The sequence below is a fragment of the Acyrthosiphon pisum genome, chromosome A1 (genome assembly GCF_005508785.2).
Source record: "Acyrthosiphon pisum isolate AL4f chromosome A1, pea_aphid_22Mar2018_4r6ur, whole genome shotgun sequence".
Lineage (NCBI taxonomy): Eukaryota > Metazoa > Arthropoda > Insecta > Hemiptera > Aphididae > Acyrthosiphon > Acyrthosiphon pisum.
Window position 1 is genome coordinate 162,460,890 of NC_042494.1, and position 11,049 is coordinate 162,471,938.

At 29.2% G+C, this 11,049-nt stretch overlaps 2 protein-coding genes across 3 annotated transcripts in view; one reads left to right on the forward strand and one right to left on the reverse strand.

Moving 5' to 3' along the window:
* The window catches only part of LOC100161354 (aminopeptidase N), a 150,543-nt gene that overhangs the window by 88,778 nt on the left and 50,716 nt on the right, over positions 1–11,049 (forward strand). The gene's annotated exons all lie outside the window — the stretch shown is intronic.
* Positions 5,815–11,049, reverse strand: part of LOC100161264 (aminopeptidase N) — a 36,206-nt gene continuing 30,971 nt past the window's right edge. The window contains exons 3-7 of one of the 2 annotated variants that reach the window (XM_029488740.1): positions 8,625–8,824; positions 6,720–6,887; positions 6,521–6,661; positions 6,316–6,397; positions 5,815–6,247 (exon numbers count right to left, since the gene is read on the reverse strand). In XM_029488740.1, the coding sequence (XP_029344600.1) occupies positions 6,113–6,247; positions 6,316–6,397; positions 6,521–6,661; positions 6,720–6,887; positions 8,625–8,824 (726 nt within the window). In that variant the 3' untranslated portion in view covers positions 5,815–6,112. The remainder of the gene's footprint in view (positions 6,248–6,315; positions 6,398–6,520; positions 6,662–6,719; positions 6,888–8,624; positions 8,825–11,049) is intronic. The other variant, XM_029488739.1, reaches the window with a different exon arrangement.

The window sequence follows — 11,049 nt, forward strand, 5'->3', positions numbered from 1 at the left end:
TCGGAAGTAGGTAGGTACACTGATAATCATTTATCACCAAATCTTCGGTATCGAATTTATTACTTATAACTACTGGTCTTTATAAGCGATAAGTATATCAATAACATCATGACCAGTGGCACTTTTAGCGCGGGGGAGAACTGTGCAACATAATGGGGTATTTTGGGGCACAACTTAGGCATAACTATCATACTTACTGAATTGATTTGAATAGTGTATTATTTTATACGCTGAAGCACAAAAATCCAAATTACTGCGGTCTGCAGTCTGTGCTGACTAGGTATAACGCATTTACACACAAACACCTCCCAAAACAACCCAACTTTGAGGAGTTGTATCTCGTCAACGGATAAACAAAAAATGAAAATTTAAACATGATAATTCATGAGAAAAAAAGCCTTACTAAATTATGAAATTTTTAGTATGGGTTGCCATTTGAAAATCAAAAGTTGATGGTAGTTTACCTAATAAATATAAGGGTGAAAAATATTAAAAAATTATATAATTCTAGAACAGTGTAGATCTAAAATTTTGAAAAAAAAAAATTTGAAAAAAGTGAATACTTTTTGAGATAATGAGTGTTTTATGATTAATAAATTACCCTGTATATATACATTGGGAACCTCTCTTCCAGCTCAACACACTGCGAGTCGTGTTCGAAAACCACGAATACCAAAAGTAGGATCAGACTCGGCGTCAACAACCCCTAAGTAGGCTATACGTTATCTAAATGGCGTTATTTCATTTCAAAAATAATTCATTTTATGTATAGGGTTTGATCACTTATTAATAGTCGTCACACTGCAGTGAGTTCAATTTTCTTAAATTTATAATAAAAGAATAATTTTATCCGAAAGAGGCAAAGAATTTGCCCGAGTTAATTTATTCAAATATTAATTAAGCGGAGATCAAAAAAAGATAATATTTTGAAATGGAGGTGTACCAATAATAAATGTTCAGCGATAATAACTTAGGTTCTTTAATTAAAGTTTGATAAAAGGTGAATATTCACTCTAATTGTATACTCAAATATACTCAATAGGGTTATATATTATATGTTCTGTATATTGTAGTAAGCAAGTTACTACGCAACAATTTAAGCCATCCCAATAGGACCTTGTTTAGTATCGTATCCTGTAGTTCGGGTATTAAATCAATAAAAACAATATAAAACAATTATAGAATCACATAATATAGGAGACGGATGTGATATTCGCCATGACCATATATGGCAATTATACAATATAAAAAACAGAACGATTTACTATAGTAAAAACTAGCAATATATTCAGAACAGATTATTACTATTATAATTTTATTTCGCAAAAGCGATAGTAATAATCAGAACAGATAGAACGACACAAAAACGATTAAGCGTCGTTAGGTCGATCGCCACGTCCAGGAAGACCAAGATACGGCACTAATAGGCAAAAGGAGTGGGGACCGAACTTTAAGAGGGACCCCGAAACAGCCTGTATTCAGACGTGTTCACTCCATTGTACTAGAGGCACCTTCACATCACTTTGTGTAATAGTATTGTCAATTTTGGACTTAGAACGATTTACTGAAGAACATTGCAATAAACCACATTATATTTACAATTGTCTACATTTGTTGTTTCTTTTGTCGTTTTCACTTTCAACAGTTTCGAGAATTCTAGATGTGCGAAGATTACCAAAATACTTTGCTAAATAATCTCGTTGAAACCCAAGGACGAGATGACAACAACAACTGCGTCGGTACTCCTTTGATCCACCTCCTAGTCTCTACCGTGTACACTGTACCTATTAGGAGAGACTGTATATATACGAGTCTCCATCCACAGCCAAATTAGAATTAGTTCAGAACTAGTACAGTCAGTACGACGTACATATTACTTATTAGTATTACTAATTTCTCGGGCAGGTGCTTATCGCTTTGTCCTCAAATGTATATTCAAATATGAAACTATTATACGATGACTATATATTCGATGGTGTCGCGTCATTTAGTCGCCGTAAGTTGAGCGCGCGTCATAAGAGCGAGGTCATTTGGTCGCCAGCAATTTAATCGTGGTACATAAATAGCGTTAGCTATTTGAGCGCGATAACAATATGATACTGATATTGAAACTGCAGTTTCCTAGTGTTGGTTAATCAGTTCGATTATGCCATTTGGGATTGAACGTGCGTGCAGTGTGCTAAATATTATTATTAAATTAATTAAATTAAATTGTATTAATTATTTAATTAATATTATGGCGTTAATGTATGTATTAAGTCAGAAAGGTAAAAATTTATTAGTACGCAATAATTTTATACATCGAAAAGAAAAGACCACTGATGAAAAAATTATTTACGTATATTGGTAGACCGAACAGAAGAGGTCATAGAAGACCTGCATTATTTGATATTAGTATTTGGAATTGTTATGAATTAATCCAAAAAGACATTCCACGCACAAACAATGCAATAGAAGGTTGGCATAACGGTTTTAATTCTATGTTGAACGCAGTTCACCCGCCCATATGGACATTTATTAATGCATTAATAAAGGAAGACAATTTAAATCAATTCAAAGTCAAACAAGCAATTTCTGGATATTCACTTCCTAAAAAAAAAAAAATATAAAGAATCAGCTCTACGGATTAAAAATTTGGTATTGCAATTCGAAATTAAACCTATTGACGGATATTTAAGGAGCATCGCTGCAAATTTTCAGCTACAAATTTAGTATAATTATGACTATAATAATATAATATAATAATATTTATTATATTATAATTTATTGTATTTTAGATTCTGAGTGTAACGATGAATGTATTGATTTTACAATGATGTGTGTTTTTTTTATTTTTTCATTTTTTTATTTTTTATTTTTTTTGTGTCTGTGTACACGATAAGTAGTCGAAATAATGCTACGATTTTCAACTTCAGTATCTTGTTCGATCAGAAAGTGAATATCGTTGGTGCATTGGGGAGGTCAAAATTTAAATTTCCCAGTAGTTTTCAAAAGCGCCGTGAAAAACAAAAGAAAAATTAAGGAAAAACGGGAATTTTTACGTAAAACTTGTTTTCGAGAAAATTGATTTTGGTTTTTGGTGTAACTTTAAAAAATGACCGTAGGTACATGATATTTTCACTAGTTGTTTATATTTCCATTTTCTATACTTGATAAAATTTTCAAAATATTTTGATTTGTTTTGAGCTGTTTACGGACATTTTCAGTTTTATTTTGGATTTTGGTGCAACTCTTAAACAAATGACCGTAGGTACATAAAATTTTGACTGAATGTTTATATTAGAATTTTCTATACACCATAACATTTTCCAAATAATTTGACTTATTTTGAGCTCTTTACAGACATTTAAAGTTTTCATTTTTTTTAGTTTTTTTTTCTATAAATATCAATAAAATTTTATTTGTACGTTTAAAAAAGCTTAAAAATTTAATAGGAGGTTCCTATTGGCTATTATATTGTTTCAAAGGCAGATGAAAAAATTAAAAATCCATAGCCACAGTTTTTTTTTATTAGCATTTAAAGTCCAAATATTGACAAAATACGTAAAAATTACGAAAATTTGCAAATTATTTTGAGTTAGAAATTCATCAAAAATTTTCTTTTTAAATCTAAGATTTGAAAATTTAATACAAGATTCCTCATAAGTTTGTCTACCTTTTTTAAAAAAAAAATGCCTACAAGTCAAATTAAATTTTTATGAGCGTTTGAAGTTCCATTTTTTACAACACTTGATATTCACTGGATTTATCATGTTATGATTTTCTTATTTTGTTATAATTAAAAAACGAATGACTGTAGATATTTGAAAATTTCACTGAATGTTAATATTTTCATTTTTTATACACCATAAAATTTTCAAAATATTTTGACTTTTTTTGAGCTGTTAACGGACATTGTCAGTTTTCAATTTGTTTAGTTTTTTTTTCTATAAATATCAATAAAATTTTGTTTGTTTGGTAAAAAAGCGTGACAATTTAATGCAAGGCTCCTGATATATTGTTACAATAGCAGTTGAAAAATATTAAAAATACATAGGCACAATTTTTTTTTATAAGCATTTAAAGATCGAATTTTGACAAAATTTATCAAATTTAGGATTCAATAATTATTTTGTAGTTAAAAATTTATAAAATGGTCAACTTTTATATCTAAGAATTGAAAATTTAACTATGGTTTTTTGACTGAATTGTATCATAATTTATTGTATTTTTTATATCAATTTTGTTTTACTGATCAGTGATCATATATTTACACTCATTTTTGTTGATTTTATAATAATTAAAAATTTGGTTTTTTTACATTACACTCTTATAATATGCGCTCGTTTTGCTTACGCGATTAAATTGCTCGCAACCAAATGACGATGTTTCGGCACATTTTTAAAACAACCGACATCGTAGTAAAAATATATACGGGTCAACAATTAACTGAGGAGGAGAAACGGCAGATAATTTACAAACACCACAATTTGCTATTGGGGGGACATGCAGGTGTATCTCGTACCGTTAAACGTCTAAAACTTAACAGTTAAGTCTTGCGTATTACGTTTTAAGTCTTAACTATAACTGGCGTCACATGGAATAAAGACATCAAACAATATATAAAACATTGTGAATTATGCCAGAAAAACAAATCTCACATTAAAACGAAACAACCTATGCTATAATTACTAGCACAGCTAGTTACTTAAACCTTTCGAAAGAATTTGTCTAGATATAGTAGGACCTCTACCAAAAACACTTATGGGAAACATGTATATATTGACCTTGCAGGACAAATTAAGTCGTTTCTCGCTAGCCATAGCGTTATCCGCCATAGACGCACAAACAGTAGCTCAAGCGTTCGTAGAATGTTTCGTATGCACGTACGGTATTCCCGAATCAATTTTAACCGACTGTGGAACAAATTTTCTTTCTGACGTTTTTTCGTTTGACATCTTTCAAAAGCATGTATAAACTATTAGACATAAAAAAATCTAAGACTACACCTTGGCATCCGCAAGGAAACGGGTTTCTCGAACGTTCGCACAAAACAATAAAAACGTATTTGCGTAGTTTTGTTGACAAAGACAGTAATTGGGATAAGCTCTATTATGTTACGCAACGTTTTGCTATAATACAACCGTCCATACCTCTACTAACTTTACACCATATGAATTGGTATTCGGAAGGGAACCAAATATTCCCTCCGCTTTCAACAAAAATCCGGAACCGCAATACAATTACGATGACTATATTATATTCGATCTAAAGCGTATGACGCAAGAGGCACATAAAATCGCTAGGGATAATTTAATTAAGAAAAAAGAGACAAATAAAACTTATTACGACAAGACGCTAAACATACACCAACAGTGAAAGAGAATTATAATAACATTATGCAATGACTCAATATGGTCAACATTGGACAAGCCAATAACATTTAACACTGGTCAGGAAGAGCGAACGGTAGAGTCCTAACACCACCACTACAACTGGGCTATAACACATATATATATATATATATGTATTATAGTTAATAAAATGCGGGATGAGGGAAATAATAGTGTCAATTTTGATATTAGATACTAGTCTCATGTTCTCAAAAATATTGCACCAAATAGATAGATATTTTTACATAATTTATTTATAAATCAAATATTTATGAGCAATATAATATGTATATATTTATTTAAAAAAAAAAAAACATAAAATAGGACCTGAATTGGTTGTAAGAGAAATACTAATTTTCTCAAATATTTTTTGTCTTGTAAAAAGAAAGAAATAATTCATGTTATTATTTATAATAATAAAATAAAGAAATAAGACTTCATAGTTATATTTACATCGAATTATATTAACTTGTGAAAATAAATGAATATATTCGATGACATTTAAATATGACGAATTTTATTAAGATATCCAATAGACTATTCTGATCTGAAACTTGTGTCTTGTGACACAACTCAAGGTAAAATATTAACTACGTCAGATTATTAAATAAGTATATAGTTGAAAATGGGAATAACTTAATATTTCTAGTATGTTACGTAATAGGTATTATGTCAAAGTGGCCGAAAACTGTACAGTTATTAATACAAATCAAACTGTGTTCAGGCGCCTACTCATAACATCATTCATTTTGTACTATTCTATTATAAAACTTCGATGTCCATTCAATGTTTCCCGTAATAGTCGCAGTTATATCATTGATATCAATATCAGATTCTTTAAAGTAACTTGATGATTTTGTAATAAATGATTGGAACTGTAACGAAAAAAAAAATTTGAATGAACCTTTTGGTTTTCAACAAAATAAATTGTTCTGTTAATTACCTCTTCTAATTCTTCTTTAGTTTTCATTTGATACGCAATATAATATACATATGTAATTAAACTATCGCCTTGACGTTGGTAGCTAAAAATATAAAATAAAAATAATAGGTAATATGAACTTTCAATTTATTTTAATGTGTTCATACTACAATACTACATAATATGAATATTGACACTAACAAAATAAAATTTCACGATAACTCACTATTCATATATATCTGCAATTTTGCAATACAAAAATTCTTTTGCTACTAAAAATCCAGCTTCATTTAACGTTACAGAGGAGAATACTGCGGAGGCGTATTCTCTGGGAATAATAGATTCATCAAGTGACCAATTCAAATATCTAAATCAAAAACAATGTTAAACATTATTGTGTTGTCTGTATTTAACGATATTAATACCTCAGTAGTAACGATTCTATTGGAGTACATCCTAATGCAAAGATCATATTATCTTTTTCCAACTGAAGATTGGAACACTGATAACGTTCCCATAAAAAATTCCATTCTTCTTCACCTCCATATCGTATAGCTTGAATGCAAATAGTGTCTTTCAGTTCTTTAGGCAATCTAATATAATTGGATTACAGTTAGTATTTTATTTAATTAAACTTCAATAAAACTCGGTAAACGGTTAATTTGTACGGTCCATTGTTTAAAATGCTTAACGCGGACACTTTGTACTATTATATACATAAAGTATATATTATAAGTATAAGTTATATACCTAAGTTAATAATACTATCTATTATATATGCCAAATTGTATTAAATATGTTATAAATATTATTTGGTAAGTTTGGGGAATCATGGGTACATATAGATCGGTAATAGTTAATTTATTAAGTAAATTAAATATTTATTTTTTATTTTTATTATTTGAAGTAATCTACAATCTATACATGTTCTTAGTATAATAAGTAGGTTTGATATATGACAAGTAAGAATGATATGAATAATGAGATTAGGGAAGATACCCAGTGGTAACACCCTATGTACAAATGAAATATTTAAAAGCGAATTATTTTAAAATTGATTAAATAAACGAACAATAAATATTAATCTATAATTATGCATGTGCACTTTATATCTGAGCTTGACACCTGCAGGTATTATATCAACATTACATTTTTTTTGTCATTTTGACATATTTCCATATTATACTATAATACATGTAGTTTTTAAAGATTTTTTTCAGTATTATATTTTATTTGTCATTTTTACATATTTATATTGTTCACATTTTAAATTTACTTTAAAATTGAAATATAATACAATTAATTAAGATTTATAATCATATTATTGATTGTTTTGTGGTACAAGTGCGGTTGCCGGTGGCCTGGAGATGATGTTGTTGCTGCTGTGATAACAACCGCACTTACCAACATACGTTTGCTGTCTGACTCCGTTGCAGAAGGTTTTAAGATACAAAGGTAGTGAATAAATTAAACACCGATTTGGTTGTGACGCGTTGCGTCGAGATCGTTTATTGTTTGAACACGTTAATATGCATGTAGGTCGTACGCAGTACGACGACAAGTAGGTACATAAAATCGCGGTCGCGCGGTCGGTCGTGTTGGGCTGAATCGTGGGTGCTCGATGCACACGCGATCGAGGAAGCGTCAGGTACGTCGAAGAGACGGGTCGCCGTCGGGACATGGATCCGTAGGCGAGACGAGTGGAGGTCGTTGAGATGACCGTACTAGGTCGTGTCGCTATTCGGCTGGTCGGTGCGTCGGGAGACATGACGTTGGAAGAGAGCGAAATACTCGGTACGCGTGTGGCTCGGTCGAGGGCTGTGAGCAAAGAGAACGAAGCCCGGCCGGTGGTGCGGCCGCGTCGTGCTTGTCGCCGGACGAGTGGCATGGCGTCGCCAATGGGAGACGCGAGATCGAGTTACAAAAGAATATAAATATAAAAATCACGGAAGTTGTATAAATAAAATAAATCATGAATACAAAATAATTGGTACCGCGCAGCGGATGGTAACGAGTGGAGTGGGAGCAAAGTGGTGATAATATGTGCACTGTATCGCCACAGTTTGTTTATTTTGATTATTATTAGTATAAAATAGCTATAACAATTTACCACTCATTTTTAATTTTTCTATTTTAATAATTGACATTATACATACTTACTACTTACCTATATAACTCATATATTTATAATATATACTTTTTGTATATAATAGTACAAAGTGTCCGCGTTCTGCAATGTACCTTTATACACGACCGTACAAAGTGTCCGCGTTTCGCACTTTTAATCCTTGACCGTACAAAGTGACCTAGAACCAACTCATAAAACTCACATATTATTATTGTCTGGGTCTATACTTTTCATCCACTTTCTAAATATGTCCAGAACTCGTTGGATACAGTCCTTTGTTTGGTATTCGCAAGCTCTGGAAATCACGAGACTTTGAAGTTGTATGTTTTCATAACCATTAACTTTCTCGTCCATGTTTCTGAATTTGCTATACACACACGACAACATATCCCGCATATTGTTCTGAAACCATATTTCATTAAACAGCGTCCATACGACAAGTAAGTACAACAGGTAAATATTCAAAATCTAATAAAATTAGTATGGAGTTCGTGACATGAACTATAAATAGTTGATGTTTTAATTTATTTTAATGTTTTGGTAAAAAAGTCAAAAAATATATTTTTTTATTTAATTGTTAAAAAAAAATCGAAGATAGCCTTTTTGTAGAATTAATTTATTTAAAAATATTGACGTTTCAACATTTTGATTTCGTTAATTTCCTGATTTTTAATATTTTTCCTAGTTTCTAGAAAAACAGTGAATATTTATTCTATATAGGTAGTGAAATTTCTATATGTGACCCTCGTGCTCGTACGGCCCGCGAACGCTTTTAGTGTTCCTCGCAATAGCATATTATTTTACTTCTTGAAAATTTATTGATGAAATTTTAAATAATTATTGTACAAAAAATCAATATTTACATCTTTGTAATACCTATTATTAAATACGATTATATGTATATTATAATAATTATAATCAATAAATAAAATTAATTTAATTTGTTTATTTTGGATTTAGTAAAAAAATTTAGTTAAATTTTGACATTTAACTTATAAATACAAAATACTTAATATTATTATAATTTTTAATATTTGATATTATAATCTTGTACCATTTTCTGATAATATTTGATAAATAACTTATTGTTTAACAATTAACTATCGCCTGATAACAATTAAACAATTATTCAATTGATTAAAAATTACAATTACAAAATAACATGTCTACCATTTCATTTTAATAATTAAATAATTATTCCTACTTTTTAGTTGTATTATTAATTCTAAATTCTATAATAAATTCTAGTTCTCCACTTCTTATTGGCTGGCAATCATATACATACATATATAACATAAAAAAAAATCAACCAATGATAAGTGGAGCTACTGCTCCAAAACTAGTAAAACTGTGATGATACCTATATAATTTGTCATGATTTAATGTATGAGTAATACTTTCACGGGCTTATCAGATTTAACACAATTTCTTTGAAGATATTCTTGGAAATATGTTTGAACAATTATAATTATTCGAATAATAATTTGCATGACCGAATAACGAATTAACATAAAAATTATTCGAATAATTCGTCATCAAATAATATTATTCCTTTCAAATATAATTAATCGAATAATAATTTGCGTGACCGAATAACGAATTAAAATAAAAATTATTCGAATAATTCGTCATAAAATAATATTATTCGTTTCAAATATAATTATTCAAATAATTAATTGAATAAAAATTCGAATAAGAGAAGTTACAAAATTATTATTATAAGTTATAACTTATGAGCAATGAGTAATATTAGTAATTACATAATTATTTATTATTTATCAATCATTATTGTTGATATTCGATCATCCATAAAACATTTTAGTGTAACTTTTTTTATAGATAGATAGTATCATTGATTATGAGTACGGGCATAGTGGTATTCCAAGTATATTATATAATCAATGATAATATTTAATATTTATATAACCACCTATTTATCCTTATTCAACTCTCTTCTAAGACACACAAAAATGAAAAAAATTATTAAAATTCATAATTTATAAAGTATATTATAATTTATAGGTATGTATAATAATTTGGTTAGTTAAATACAATTTGATGGTTTATTTGTTGGAAGTTGTAATCGCTGTTAATTGTAATTGTACACTCTTCTTGAACCTAATTAATTAAGGATTTCAAACGATTCAATACCGAATAGTTCTTAATTTTTATTCAACTAACAATTATTAATTTATTTTCGAATATATTTAATTATATGAATAAAAATTATTCAAATAAGAAATACTCGAATAATTTTTGTAATCGAATAATAAAAAATATTCGAATAAAAAATACTCGAATAATTTTGGTAATTGAATAATTAGTTATTCGAATAATAAATTCGAATGATTTGTCGATTATTCGAATAACTTATTTGGAAAAACTATCGAATAATTCGATAGTTATTATTCGTTGCCGCCCATCACTAATTAATATATTGTCATACGTAAATGGTAATTGGAATAGAAATTACTTGGCAAACGTGTTACATGTACCTGGTTTGAAATTCAATTTATTCTCATATGGTTCTGCATTAGATAAAGGTTTAGAATTTAAATCAGACAATAAAACGTGTATGTTCACAAGAAACGGGATACTCGTTTGTGTAGTGCACGATATGGCAGATT